Source organism: Hordeum vulgare, chromosome 4H (genome assembly GCF_904849725.1).
Source record: "Hordeum vulgare subsp. vulgare chromosome 4H, MorexV3_pseudomolecules_assembly, whole genome shotgun sequence".
Lineage (NCBI taxonomy): Eukaryota > Viridiplantae > Streptophyta > Magnoliopsida > Poales > Poaceae > Hordeum > Hordeum vulgare.
This window is the reverse complement of record NC_058521.1, coordinates 102,292,970-102,308,373: the sequence shown is the minus strand read 5'-3', so window position 1 is coordinate 102,308,373 and position 15,404 is coordinate 102,292,970. Positions and strand designations below refer to the sequence as shown.

At 46.3% G+C, this 15,404-nt stretch overlaps 1 protein-coding gene across 1 annotated transcript; it reads right to left on the bottom strand.

The window, feature by feature from the left end:
• Positions 1-11,443: 11,443 nt before the first annotated feature.
• On the bottom strand, positions 11,444-14,331 carry LOC123448035 (UDP-glucose 6-dehydrogenase 4-like). Its single transcript, XM_045124805.1, has 2 exons — positions 14,112-14,331; positions 11,444-13,192 (listed from the first exon to the last, which is right to left on the bottom strand). Exon 2 carries the CDS (start codon positions 13,185-13,187, stop codon positions 11,745-11,747), a length of 1,443 nt encoding a protein of 480 aa, XP_044980740.1. The 5' UTR covers positions 13,188-13,192; positions 14,112-14,331; the 3' UTR covers positions 11,444-11,744.
• Between the last annotated feature and the right edge of the window lie 1,073 nt (positions 14,332-15,404).

Genomic DNA, 15,404 nt, shown 5'->3' with positions numbered 1-15,404 from the left:
ACCAACGCATCGGCAACCTTCTCTCGATTGATGAACTATATATTCATGGACTACCTCGAAAAATTTGTCGTGGTATATCTCGATGATATTCTGATATTTTCGAAGAGTAAAGAGGAACATGCCGAACATCTTCGTCTTGTACTGGATAAGCTTCGGGAGCATAAACTCTATGCGAAGTATTCCAAATGTGAATTTTGGCTAGACGAAGTGACTTACCTTGGTCATGTGATTTCCAAGGATGGTATTGCAGTCAACCCCGAACAAATTCAAGCTATTCTTGACTGGACTCCCCCGAAAAATGTCAAGCAAGTCAGAAGTTTTCTCGGACTCGCCAGCTATTGCCGTCGATTCGTCGAGAACTTCTCCAAGATTGCGAAGCCCTTAACCAACTTGCTTCACAAAGGTGTTAAGTATGAGTGGACTGATAAATGTCAGGAAAGTTTCCAGGCGCTCAAGGACAAACTGACATCCGCTCCAGTACTTGCTCCTCCGGATACAAAAAGGGATTTCTTCATAAACTGTGATGCTTATCATCAAGGAATAGGTTGTGTCCTGATGCAGGATCGCAAGGTGATTGCTTATGCTTCACGTCAACTGCATGCTCATGAAGAGAACTACCCAGTTCATGATCTCGAGCTTGTCGCAGTTATTCATGCACTGAAAGAATGGCCACAATACCTTGTGGGTAATCGTTGTGAAATCTACACCGACCATCAAAGTCTGAAGTACTTGTTCACTCAGCCTGAGCTGAATCTACGTCAACAAAGATGGATGGAGCGTATAGCAGATTTTGACTGTAGTATATCATATACCCCTGGCAAGGCTAACGTAATGGCTGATGCCTTGAGTCGCAAGTCATCCTGCAACCACCTCCAGGTTCATTAAGGTTCACGATCGTCTGCAAGAGCATTTCCGTAAGCTGAACCTCCATATTGTTCCTCAGGGTTACCATGTACCCCCTCCTGAAGAGTGTCAAAAGATGAACCTTCGTGTTGTTAATCAGGGTTCCCTTAGTAACCTAGTAGTTGAACCAGATCTTGTGAGCTCCATAAAAAATCTGCAAGGCTTTGACGATGATGTCGACAGGATTAAGAGCTATATTGTGAAGGGTAAACCCTCCTTTTTCACTGTTGCTGAAGATGGCGCCTTGTACTTCAAGGGTCGCCTATTCGTCCCAAATAAGAAGGAAAATCTCAGGAAGACCGGAGAGGTGATGAAAGAAGCTCACGACACACCATTGTCTATTCACCCGGGTAGTACCAAGATGTACCAAGACATCCGACAAAGATTCTGGTGGCCCAATATGAAACAAGGCATTGCACGCTATGTGGCAGAATGTGATATATGCCAGCATATCAAAGCAGAACATCAAAAGCCTAACCATGTTGAAATGTACTTTGTCACTGGTTTTCCCAAATCTCAGAAAGGTAATGATGCTATTCTTGTCGTCATTGATCGATTGTCCAAAGTTGCACATTTCCTGGCCGTCAAAGAAACAATTAATGCTAGTCAGCTGGCAGATCTTTATATGTTAAGAGTTTTTTCACTTCATGGTATTCCGTTGGTAATCAGCTCGGACCGTGGCAGCTTGTTCACTTCAAAATTCTGGGAAATTTTTCAGAAGGCTATGGGGACTCATCTGTCCTTCAGCACTACATTTCATCCTCAATCCCAAGGACAAGTTGAACGAGTCAACCAAATTCTTGAGGACATGCTTCGAGCTTGTGTCATTTCTTTCGGTAAGAAATGGGAGGAATCTCTCCCGTATGCCGAGTTCTCCTACAACAATAGCTATCAAGCTAGTCTGAAGATGGCCCCTTTCGAAGTATTGTATGGACGAAGGTGTCGAACGCCTCTAAATTGGTCAGAAACTGGGGAACGATCACTCTTCGGTCCGGATATTATTCAACATGCCGAAGATCAAGTCCGCATTATCCATGAGAATTTGAAGGCTGCTCAGTCTCGTCAGAAAAGTGAGTATGACCGTCATCATCAAGATATGGTCTATCAACCTGGCGAAAAGGCTTATCTTTGTGTCACACCAATGAGAGGTGCACATCATTTTGGGATCAGGGGCAAGTTAGCTCCTCGCTATATTGGTCCTTTCACTGTTCTCGAAAGGCGTGGAAGAGTGGCTTATCAATTGGAACTGTCGGCGAACCTTTCTCAGGTTCACAATATCTTCCATGTTTCTCAACTCCGCCGCTGCTTCAAGGATCCTATTTGAGTAGTGGATCATGATATGCTTGAGCTGCAACAAGACCTCTCTTACAAAGAGCATCCGGTCCGCATTCTCGACCAAGCTGAACGTAAGACTCGTCGCAAAGTCACCAAGTTCCTTAAAGTGCAGTGGTCAAATCATTCTGAAGCTGAAGCCACTTGGGAATGCGAGAATCATCTTCGTGATGAATACCCCGAGCTCTTTCCTTCTACCTCTTAATTCTCGGGACGAGAATTCTTGTTAGTAGGGGAGAATTGTGACATCCTCGACTTTTGCTACAGTGATGATTGAAATTAAGCGACAGTAATCCCGCGCTAATGATGCCACGTCACCATTAATTATATCAATGATCTCGTGTTAGTTGAAACCGAATCAAAATTCGAAACTTAAAATTAAAGTCGGACGAGAAAGGTTTTATGTTGTTGAAATAAAAACGTCGGGGGGTTATAAAAATTCTCTAGCGAATTATAAATGCGAATCGGGCGCTTTTGAAATTATTAGGTAATCCCTATATATTTAAAAGAGAAACTTTAGGTAAAATAAATAAAGTAAATAAAATTAAATAATAAAGGAATAATAATAATAAAGTATTTAAAAAAGGAAAAAGACCCCCGTGGCTAACTGGGCCAAAACTGGCCCACCCAGCCTCCCCATTCGGCCCACCCCTCCCTGGGGTATAAAGCCCCCACGAGGGGCAACCCTAGCCGGCCGACCCCCACCCCCTTCCCATCGTTTCCCTTGGCCGCCGCCACCCACGAGCTCCCCCGCGAGGCCACCCTCCTCTCGGTCACCCCACCCCACCTACCGCTCATCTCACCAACCCCCACTCCCCCGAGACCAAGAGCCACCCCACCGACAGCCTCTCTCTCGGCTCTCTCTCTCCGAGACCGAGGGCTCCCTCCTCTCGGTATCTCTCTCCCTCCCCACGAGAGAAACTCCCTCCCGAGCCCCACCTACATCACTCCCGTCGGCCTCCCTCTCCCTAGAGACCGAGCCCCCATCCACCCCCATCGAGCTCGCCTCCCCATCCCCGGGAGCCCCAGCCCCGCCGGCCCTCCTCCGGGCCGGATCCGGCCGGCCCCTCCGGCGACCTCCAACGGGGCGCCTCACGGCGGCCCTCCGGACGGCTCTCTTCGTCACCACCGTCTCCGGAACCGCGCCACCGTCACCGCCTCGTCCTCCTCCTCGCCGTCTCCTCCGCCTCCCGAGAACTCCGGCTTCACCGGGCCCTCTCATCAACGTCGGTGAGCCCCTTTTAGGGCTCCTCCCACCGTCTCCTTCCTCGCGTCGTGTCGGTTCCATTCCGGCAAACGGTGCTCGTGTAGGCGTAGGTGAAGATAGCCCCCCTCTCTCTCTTGAGATGAGAGAGTTGAACAAAGAGTTGCCACAAAGAGTTAGCATAGAGTTTTTGATAGAAATAAAAATAAAATGATGTATACGCGTATGTATTTTGTATGTATGAGATGCACGTATGTATGTATTTACGTATGTAGGTATGTGGAGAAATACGTTGATTGTATAAATATGTTTATGGTTGTTTTGTGTGTATGTGGCCTAAGCCACTTACCGGTGGGCCAACCCACCCCGCTGTCTATGACAGGAAGGCCCCACACGCTTTGAAGAAAAGTAAAAATAAAAATATATAAAAATAAAAATATGTTTTTATTAAATAAATAAAAAGATATATTATTTAATTAATTAATTGGGTAATTAGAATAATTAGAGTATGACACGTGGGTCCCCCACTAAATTAATCTCATTAATTACTATTTAATCTTAATTAAAAAGGTGTGTCTATGACGCATGGGACCCACTGGTGAGTTGACCGGTCAATTGCTGATGTCATAATTGCTTTTAATCAATTTATTTAAATCTATTTTTAATTCCTAATTATTGAAATAAACTTTAAAAATTCATATTAAATAATTCGTAAGTCAGATCAAAATATTTTCAACATGAAAGTTGATCAGCTGAATGAGACGAACCCGGGTACACGGTCCATTCGTCTCTCACGCGTCTCTAGCATAGCAAACATGGAACATTTCCATCATTTCTAGTCTGACCGGTAGTAGCCCGAGACACGGAAAATATCGTCAGATATTCTTGGGACCCGTCTATGAGGGATGTTGCTGCGTTAGCTCATGTCTAGCCTGCATCTTGCCATGTCGTGCATCGTGTCGCATCTATTGCTATTATTTATTGTTTCTTCCCCCTCTTCTTACCGGTAGACCCCGAGACTGACGCTACTGCCGGGTACATCTACGACCTTGCCGATCAGTCCTTTGCCGCAGAGCAACAAGGCAAGCAAACCCCCCCCCCTTGATCATTCCTATATCGCTTATGCCTTTCTTCCTACTTCTTGCATTAGTATTTTGCCACTGTTGTAGTTAGCTCCTATATCTCATGCATAGCCTATTTTTGATGAACTGCTACTTTCAGTATTGTACTTTAAATCTGCTTAGTATAGGTGGAGCAGTCATCCCCTCTGACCCCGTAGTCCAGTTGCCCCGCTTGTTTTCAAATCTCCATCCCTGATCGACGAGCCAGACCCGACACAACACATGCACCCCCTTAGTTGTATGAGCTACGGAGATACTATCGGGTACCGAGGGTGACACCTCGCTAAGTACTCCTCATGATATCTCTGTAGTACAGCTAGTCGGTCATGGTTATCGAGGGTGATTCCTCTTTCACCATTCCCGACGATGCCTCTGTCGTGCAACCCCTCAAGTGTGGGACCCCCGAGGGTGATTCCTCTAAGCCCACCTTGACGGATACATCGTTCGGAATCCAACGAGGGTGATATCTCGGACCCCCCCCCATGTTACAACCACACAGTTACTCGACCATGTTACTCGGATCATTGGTGATTAGATGTTCGTCGGGTGGATTCCCGCGAGATTGTGTTGATGGCCTAATTTAAAATGATAATGGATTTGGGTATTTGATCTGGGTTGGTCGGAGACCTTTTCGCACTAACCGGCCACGCGGGAAGAATTATGGGTACTCGGCGTCGCGGTATCAGCCGAAGCTTTTCAGATGTCAGCAACGTAGCGCCGCGCGCCCGAGTGGTCCTGAGATGCATCGCGCTTGTGATTAAGGGATGCTAGGACTGACGTCGGCTGCCCACGCATCGTGCAGGAGTGCGAAGGGAACTGGTCCCATGAACCCTTTGTGCTTAGGATTTAGACAGGCGGGCTGGCCTCTCTGTTGAGTCTTAGGTGGGGCTGCGACGTGTCGATATTCCGAGGCCGGGCAGGACCCAGAAAAGTGTGTCCGGCCAGAGTGTTATCGAGCGTGACGGGACATGTGGTGCACCCCTGAAGGGATGAAAATTAACTATTCGAATAGCCGTGTCCACGGTTACACGACGACTTGGAGTTGTGCCCTGATCATATACATCTACAATGGTTACTTAACAGGAATTAGTTGCCTCGGGATTACTTCCTCGCAGGGAGTCGAGGGAGGATCTCTGGGCGTGACCTCACTTTAATATTGCTGCAACAATATGACTATTAATTGTGTTCCCTTGCTCTTTTCTCGTGTGTTGTTGCAAGACCCTGAAGATGCTAGTCTTTGATAGGACTAGGCCTTCTCTCTCTATTCTCGCATTGTTGCAGTCAGTCCACATATAAACCCCCCTTCTTTGATACTGATGCATACTTAGAATAGTTCTGTTGTAAGACTTGCGAGTACTTTGGATGAGTACTCACCGCTGCGTTGCTCCCCCTTTGTCCCCTTGATCCGTTGCTGCGACCAGATGATGGAGCCCAAGAGATGAAGGTCCCCGCCGACGACGATTGCTACCCCGACGGTGCCTACTACTACGTGGAGGCCGCTGATGACCAGGAGTAGCTTAGGAGGTTCCTAGGCAAGAGGCCTCGCCTCGTTCGATCGTTGTATCTTTTGTGCTAGCCTTCTCTAAGGCACCCCATGTTTTATGTCTGTACTCAAATATTGTTGCTTCCGCTGACTCGTGTGTTTATCGAGCTTCCATATTCTAGCCCTCCAGACCCCTGGCTTGTAATATGAAGCTGATGTTGTTTTATTTGTGTCTAGAGTTGTGTTGTGATATCTTCCCGTGAGTCCTTGAGTTTGATCGTACGCATTTGCGTGTATGATTAGCGTACGATTAAACCGAGGGCGTCACAACCGGGCAGGCGCAGGCCTCCCCAGAATTACAAACAGCGGCGGATTTGCATGCCTGCCCTGTAGGGCTGCGGATATGGCACCCTGGACGACGACACTGCCATGTCGCTTGTGGGGTGGCACAGACGAGGTTTGAACGACCTGGGGTGCAACATGGCCGGCGACGAGATCTGGCGGAGAGTTTGGCACGTCGCTGAGAGCGTGAGCGAATTCAGGTGGACGGAGGGAGGGGCCGCGACGCGCGGAAAGATCCTCGTCAGCAGGGAGGGGCCGCGGCAAGATCCTATTCCGTCACTCCCCGCCGGCGATCTTGCCGCGGCCCCTCCCCGCCGGTGAGGATCTTGCCAACACCTTGCCGCGGCGAAACCCTAGCGAATGGGATAAAAATCGGACCGAAAATACCCCTGAAATTGATACCGAAAATGCCCTCGAAATATTTGGAAGGGAAACCGCTGACAGTTCAAAATATTTCTTCTCCCGAAAATGCCCCTCGGGGTCAGATATAATACACTTGAAGTATATGTATTGCATCAAATCTGGGCCATCGAATTCGCTCCGACGAACGGCCTATATCGACCGAATGCACTGTAAAATGACTCTTTTTAAGGGTATGCAGGGCCACGGGCCAACTAACAAATCCTGCGAAGTGCTCTATCATTTTCGGAAAGGCTGGTCCAGCAACCCAACAAGCTCTAGTGAGGAACCAATTGCAAGTGGAGGTTTCAGGCTTCGATGAAAAATATTTGGGCCTTCCTACACGTGACGGGCGCATGAGAAAAGGAAGTTTCAAAATTTACAAGTGAAACTCTCTAAAGGACTTTTCTCTTACGATGGTCATCCCACTCAGGCTACTAAGGAAGTGGTAATTAAATCCAGTGCACAAACAATCCCTACTTACTTGATGAGTGTTTTTAAGTTGCCAATGGAGGTGTGTGATGACCTGAGTCGTATGGCGAGTAAAACTATTTTTGGGGAAGTGAGAAGGGGAACTAGATAAATCTTATTGAAGGTATTTGACTTTGTGGCGAAATAGTGTGATAACTAACCGCATGTGGTTTACTAGTTCAGCCAATCTTGACGTGATTCTAGTGAATTTGCATTTTAGGCTAGATGTAATGGGTAGTATCATCTATTAGTATACCACATCCGTAATGCATAATATTATATGTTATTATTATAGAATAGTTTATTTATTGTCATGTAAGACACATGATAACACATTATTTAATATAATACGGTATCATGATATATACCTGGCCAAACGGGCTGGCCCAGCACGGCACGGCCCGGCCCGCCGTAAACGTGCCACGCACGGCACGGCCCGCCTGGGCCCGATTAATATACGGGCCGTGTCGTGCCGGTCCGCGTGCCTGGCAGCCAGGCCCAAGCACGGCACGGCTGGGTAAACGGGCCGGCCCGAGGCACGATTAGCACGATGGGTCTGATTTTTTTAAGCATATGGGCCTATTGGGCCATATTCTTGCATATATATATATATTAAAAAAATCTGAAAATATATATAAAAAATAAACGGGCCGCGCCGTGCCGGCACGCATGCCCAGCCTCCAGGCCCAGGCACGGCCCGAGGCGTGCTTCGTGCCGGGCCCGAGCACGATTAACCCGTGCCGGGCCGGGCCCGTGTCGTGCTAGGCACGCGGGCTGTCGGGCCGGCCCATTTAGTCGGCCTGTTTGGTCAGGTATATCATAATATGATACTCAACCTTTTTTTTTATTCAGTTTTACATCCCTTCATTAAAATTGCCTAGTTAACGTACATGATAGTACTATGAATGATACTTTCTTTACAGACAGCCTCGTGGGCTCCGGCTACCGAGAATCTCGTTAAAGTGGAGTCATACCAATGCACGTAGACTCACGCACCTATCACTAGTAATCTTGCCAGATATTAATGGAAGGCGAAAATACACGTCTCACACTGGTAATAAATCTTAGTGGTGGGCCTGGATTGCACCGGCACTCCTAATTTTGTCTCAGGTTAGCCATGGACCAAGAATTGCCAGTGGCGGGTGCAACCGAGGATATACCATTGGTATATCAGTGATGGCGTGTAATCCTTGACGGCCACTGACAATATGGGCCCACATTAGTTTAGAGGCAAGCCTGGTCCTAAGTGACCGCACACAGCGATACCAATCAAACTGGGAGCAACTAGTTGAGGGGCATTTCCTCACAACTCTCCCAGCGATCACTCCCACGCGTTGATATTTGACGCGTTCTTAGTTGTTGTCATGTGTCGCGTTTTGAGCATTTTTTTATGTTTGTTTTGTTATTTTTTTGCATGTGTTTACGGCTTTTTAGATCGTTTTTCGGGGTTTTTTGGTGTTTTGGTTTTTCATCGTTCTTTATTAGCTTTTGGAAAAAATCAAAAAATATGTAAAAAATGTGTTTTTTACGTGAGATATGGTTTTGCTTTCGTGAGAGGCATGATTTTGCTTCTGCGAGAGGCAGGACCGTGCCTCTCGAAAAGGGGAAAACCATGTTTTTGGTTTTTTTCGTAAGAGGCACGGTTTTGCTTACGCAAGAGACACGGTTTTGCCCACGCGAAAGGCACGACCATGCCTCTTGAAAAGGGAAAACACATTTTCTTTTTTTTCACAAGAAGCGCGTTTTTCTTCCATGAGAGGCGCGGTTTCTAATTTGTTTCTAACGTGAGAGGCATGATTTTTTTGTCCGGTTTTCCTATGAAAAAATGTTCGTCAAAAGCTATCAACTTGGGATTTAGTTTAAAAAATCTCAACGCGAGAAACGCAAAAATGAAAACAGTACGAGATTTAAACGCGCGGTTTATGAAATAAAATATTTTAAAAATACGGATATATAAAAAAGAGAAAAACTTCCATGTTATGTATGAAATACGGCACTTTTCGGTGGCATTCATCTCTAAAAAAAGATATGCTGGAATTTTATCTATTTTGGACCAGCCCAATAATAATTTCACAAATTCATAATAAATACTAAAGGCCCACGCAGCCCATTCGTGCAAGTCAAGAGGTGAAAAAAAGTAGTTCCACATTGCTAGTTTAGTGGGAGTTGGACCTCCTTATAAGGAAGGATGTTTCCACACATGTATGAGCTTGAGAACAAGAGAGACATGCATGCGCGCTCCTCCTCCTCCGTCGCACGCCTCGCCTCGTCACGCCACGCCACGGGTTGCGGGAATGAGCCGAGCCGAACTAATTTTTTGCCGCGCGCACGATTGGTATACAAAAGGTCACTCGAAAGACGAACGTTTTGCTATAGTGGAAATTGAACACGAACGCTGCACCTGTTTGTTCGTTTCGTCTCCCTCGTTCTCTTCGGCTCCCGTCGCTTGCCTCTCGCCTCCTTCTCTAGCGCCTATAAAAGGGAGGTCGCTCCTCTCCAGAGATATACATCAGAACTTTCTCTCGCCACCAGTTTCATTCTCTGTGTTGCTGCTACGTTCTTCCCCATCCCGACTTGCGGCGTGCACCGTAGGTCGGAACAGTAGGCCTCCGAAACTCCGTCTCTTCGAGTCCTGTACGGCAGAAGGGCGATAAGGTTTTTGGGGAGCGCTCAGCGCGACTACTGGCGTTCATCACGAACATCGACGACCACTTCCCGGACAACGACTTCTTTCCCGACGTCGATCACCTCTTCGGTACCATGGCCACTGACAACGCCAACACAAACTCTACTGCTGTTGCTGCTCAGTACGTGCTTCTGTTCCTTTCGTTTGAGTTCTTGCCGCAACTTCTTGCTCTAGTTTCTCTTCTAGATATGTTCCGTTTCTACTCATCTTTCGAGATGTCTTCTTGCGTGTGTAGAACGGCTCTATATATGTTCTTTTGTAGATCATATGTGCACATGTCTTTTGTTGTCTCATCTTTATATTACCTGTCTTGTTTCATCTCTATTATGATAGTCATGTTTTATCTATCTTTTCTGTTAATAAAATTTTATGATAAATTGCTCATATTTCCAACAAGATATTCCTCGAATGAAATTGAAATAAAAGAAAAAGCAGAACAAAGAAGTACGAGTCTTAGGTGTATGATGATCAAACCCATGTGTCTCCGATGCATCTGTGACCTGACATTTCGCACATTAATTTTGCAACACAGAGAAAACCATGGCTGGTATGGAATATTCCGGACAAAGACCTGAAAACGAGCATGCATGGCAACGTGTATCTCGTTTGGATGGGACAACCAGCGTACTGATCATTCACAGATCTGGATACAGACCTCTTGGCAGAACCGTCATCAGCATCAAGGTCCGACACCTCGGTGACATTATGGCATTCACGTACGAGAATAACGCACACCTAAACTGCGAGAGATGAGAGATAAATTCCAGAATTCGCGTGAATGCACACACCAAAAGAGATGGCTCTGAGTCTAAAAAAAAAAAAGATGGCTTCCCTGCACTCATATAGAGTAGTTATTTAAAACCTTAAAAGCAAAAAAATTAGAACTGGAACAATTGGAAGCAGCCTGATGATTATTATCACAGTTGCAACTTGCATGAGAACAAACACATTGCACTAAGAAACTGACCCTGTCAGTTATTGGATCTCTTCCTTCAGTCTCTCCCGTTGTTCTCCTTCTTCAGAGAGATCACTGGATACAAAATCCTTACCTGGAGTGTGTTCCCAGATACCAAGTTCCAGTGATAACAACTACAGTCGTAATTAACGCATGCACCTTGCCGATCGACCTTAATTTGGTATACCAATCGCAATCAACCTTGCAATGAGGGAACAAACTCATAAGTAGAAGCACCAAAACTTGACAGAGTCAACAATGTGAGTCCTGGTCAGCATAGAGATCATGTGCATAGAGATCAAGTAGAACCACAATGGCCTAGAGCCCGTGCACTAGTAAATAGCACAAGCCAGCCGAAGTTTGGGCCAAGAGTGGTATAAACATGCCTAAAAACGCCTCAAAAACTATAATGTGCATAAGAGTGTAGGAGACGATGACAGCCATGTCCCAGTTGCATTCATCTCAGAAGCAGATTTCACAACAAATTATATTCATTCACAAGCAAAGAAACGCTGAATAGGCTAATATGTAGATTGCTAAAAGAATCTTAGTAACTGAAGCCACATGTATAACCAACAGGATGAACACCAGTAACATGATAAAGGTGCAACAACAGACATTAGCTACAAAGCTGTGACAATGGAGCAAAGGAATGACACATCCCAGTGTACCATGCCATTCTAACACTGTAAACCCCGAAGAAACACTCAAGGAAGAAAAAAAAATGACATCTGATTTTCTGGCACAAGATAAACAGCAACTATAAAGAGAAATAACAAGCTGAATCCCTATAGATAGCTGCTCATGGATTCACCCGAGGCGGATCTCCTCCCTCTATCAGAGTTTATTTAAGCCACAGCAGGCATGTCCTTGAGCCAACCGTCGAGTGGCTTGCCAATGGAGTAGACAATGAATCCAATTTCCCTGAGCTTCTCAGAGTCAACAACATTGCGGCCATCAAAAACAAAGGCAGGCTTCTGCATGCTGTCATAGATCTTCTTGTAGTCAAGAGTCTTGAACTCATCCCACTCAGTCATGATGCAGATGCCATGGGCATCCTTGGTCGCCTCATACGCATCCCAGGTAACCGAGACTTGCTTTGTAGTTGTGGGGCTCATTGGCTGGAGATGGACAGGGTGGTCCCAGTCAAATTTGTTCATCGCAAGGTCACGCTGGATTTGGTCTTCAGTCACCTGAGGATCATAAATGCTGATCTTAGCCTTGTCACCAAGCAGACCCTTGCAGACATCAATAGCTGGAGTCTCCCTAGTGTCACCAGTATCCTTCTTGAATGCAAAACCAAGCACCGCAATCTTCTTGTTCGCAACAGTGTTGAACATAGAGGAAACAACACGGTTCACGAACCGGCTCTTCTGGTAGTCATTGATCTTGATCACCTGCTTCCAGTAGTTGGCGACTTCTGGGAGGCCATTGCACTCGCAGATGTAAACCAGGTTGAGGATATCCTTCTGGAAACAAGAGCCTCCAAATCCAACACTGGCATTCAAAAACTTTGGGCCAATTCTAGAGTCCTTGCCCACAGCATAGGACACCTCAGAAACATTTGCACCAGTGGCCTCGCAGAGGGCTGACATGGCATTCACAGAGGAGATCCTCTGGGCCAAGAACGCATTGGCTGCAAGCTTCGATAGCTCCGCAGACCATAAGTTGGTTGTCAGGATCTGATCCTCAGGAACCCAATGCGCATACACAGCCTTGAGCGTCTGAACCGCCTTCTGACCTTCTGGGGTCTCACGTCCTCCAATAAGAACACGGTCAGGGTTAAATAGGTCTTGGATAGCAGTACCTTCAGCAAGGAACTCCGGGTTGGAGAGGATCTGGAAGTTGATGCCATTGCTGTTGTGGGTCAAGATCTTCTCAATTGCCTCAGCAGTCTTGACTGGAACAGTGGACTTCTCGACCACGATCTTGTCCGATTTGGCCACATCAGCGATCATGCGAGCTGCACTCTCCCAGTAAGTGAGATCAGCAGCCTTACCAGCTCCAAGACCACGGGTCTTGGTTGGGGTGTTTACCGACACAAAGATAATGTCAGCCTCACTAACATGCTTCTCAATGTCATTGCTGAAGAAGAGGTTCTTTCCACGGCACTGCTTCACGACTTCATCAAGGCCAGGCTCATAGATTGGCAGTGTGTCACTGTTCCAGGCATCAATCCGGGACTTGGTGATATCTACGACAACCACCTGAATGTCAGGGCACTTGAGGGCGATGACCGCCATTGTGGGGCCACCAACATAGCCAGCCCCAAGGCAGCAGATCTTCACCATCTTGCCTGTTTAATGAAACAAAATTGTCATTATTACAGCACGAGAACTCAACACGCATGTAGCAGTAAAAAATATAAGAAACAGCCGGGTGCACTGCAGAGAAAATTTCAGAAAGCATAGACAGCACGAAACACCAAAAGTTCAGAACTGCATAAACAAAATTAGCATGAACAACCTAACCCTCCCCAATCAAAATTCAGGAAACGTGTTTTACTTGTTAATTTACCATGCACTAAACAGTAAACAGTCAGTGTAAACAAAGTTACTACAATCATTCATACCGTCGAGGCGTCGACCCCAAATTGTATGATGTACCACTTAAACCATTGGATATACAGATGAACCTACTATCTACAAGTCATCCAGTAACAATTTTTAAAACAATGACTAAATAATAATTACTCATAAAACGGCTGTTGTTATTTTTTGCCGCAAATCAACCGATTGGGCGTCAACACAGAATTGCCGCTGAATTAACCCATTCAAACGTGTCCTTATGCACTGAGGCATCATAAATATTGGAAAAAAAAACACGGCTACATGGCGCATAATGTACAGTACTAAGATCTACAAGTACTACAACCCGGAACTGAGTCCCGTGTATTTCTGGAAAATAAACTGCTGCCAGTACTTCACCAGTAAGCAAGTCCGCGCCAAACTGGCCGGATCTTCCACCTCCGCGCCAAACCGGTACAGCGGCAGACGGTTACTAGTAATGGGTTCGATCGGCAGAGAAGGGCCGGGCGGCAGCGCAGATCTCACCACACCGACGCCGTAGCGAACGAGTAGCGAGCCGCGGATCAGGGTCGCGCAACAGCACAAGATCTCGACGCGCACATACAACACAAAACGAGATGAGCAGGCGCGCGCATCTCCCTCGCGGGTCGGGAACTAGGAGGAGGAGAGGAGAGTGATCTGCTGTACCTTGGCGGCAGGCAGGCAGGCAGGCTAGTGGTGTGTGGTGCGGTTGGTCGTCGGAGCGGAGCGCGAGGACAATGAGGAGAACGGGGGGGAGGGGAGGTTGCGAATTGGTTGTGGCGATGCCCGGAGCCGGTGGGGAGGGCCGTATAAATAGCGGAGGAGAAATCGGGGCGGGCGGTCAGATCCGCCGTTCCTCTCTGCTTCCTTTTTCTTTTCTGCAGGTTTTTAATGATTTCCTCGCTACTGTATTTTGTTCAGCGTTTTCACATGGTAGTACATTTTTGGTGGAGCTGCCACGCCAATTTTCGATAAAAATAACTCCGAATTGATTGACCAGTTATATCCATTCTCTATACATTTAGCAACTCATTGATTGTTGCCATATTTTTATGAGGATATACTCACACCGAAATTTCTGCTCAATTTTTTTTTGGCTTTTTGCAAAGAATTGACACAAATTGGTGTCAAAGAAAGTTGTCGTATTTGAATTATTGCCATGTTTTGTAGATGGTCAATCATTAGTGTTAGTGAAAAGGTGGGTGTACTCGAGCATTGCTCTATTTTGTGAACTGATAAAAGACTAGTTTATATGTTTGTGAATTTATCAACTCGCCAAAGGAGCCTCTAGAAGGCCCTAGGGACGGTGGGTAGGTGCGCATCATGCTGATATAAGCCAAAGAGGACTCTAGAGAGCCCCACGTGATCAACAAGGTAGAAGGGCATCATGGTGTAATGAGCCAAAGAGGCCTCTAGTACGTGAGGGAATCTGACACGGGTAGGAGGGCGGTGCCCTTTGGATCTGTCTACATGCTAACAAAAGTATTGTTGAGGGGCAGAGCAAAACCAAACGAGAATCCAAGAAAACACGAAACATATCACATGTTGAGGCGATGATGGATATTTTGATGGCATATCTCTACTATCTTATAAAGTGGAGTTCGTAGTGGTGGTGGTGAGTTCACTCCACTTCAATGTGACTCATTCATCTAGAATGCACCACATATGTTCGGGTTGAAAGAGTTAACTCTTCACTCCATCTCAATCTTCCTCATCCATCGAAAACCCATAAGACCCTTCTGTTTTGGAAGAGTTCACTCCCCGCTCCATCTAGATCATCCTTGTCCATCTAGAGTCCAATAAACCTATCATGTCCGAAAATAATTTATAAACAAAAAATATGAAAATGATGTGGCTATGGAGCCACAGCCCACACACATGGCTTTACACCCAGCTCAATCAAACTGGCAAGTGAATGCATCACCCATGTCTTACATAAAATGTATTTGTAAGTATATT

Bases quoted from the DNA above. Each gene is read 5' to 3' on its own strand.
- LOC123448035 (XM_045124805.1), bottom strand. From the start codon at position 13,187: ATGGTGAAGATCTGCTGCCTTGGGGCTGGCTATGTTGGTGGCCCCACA.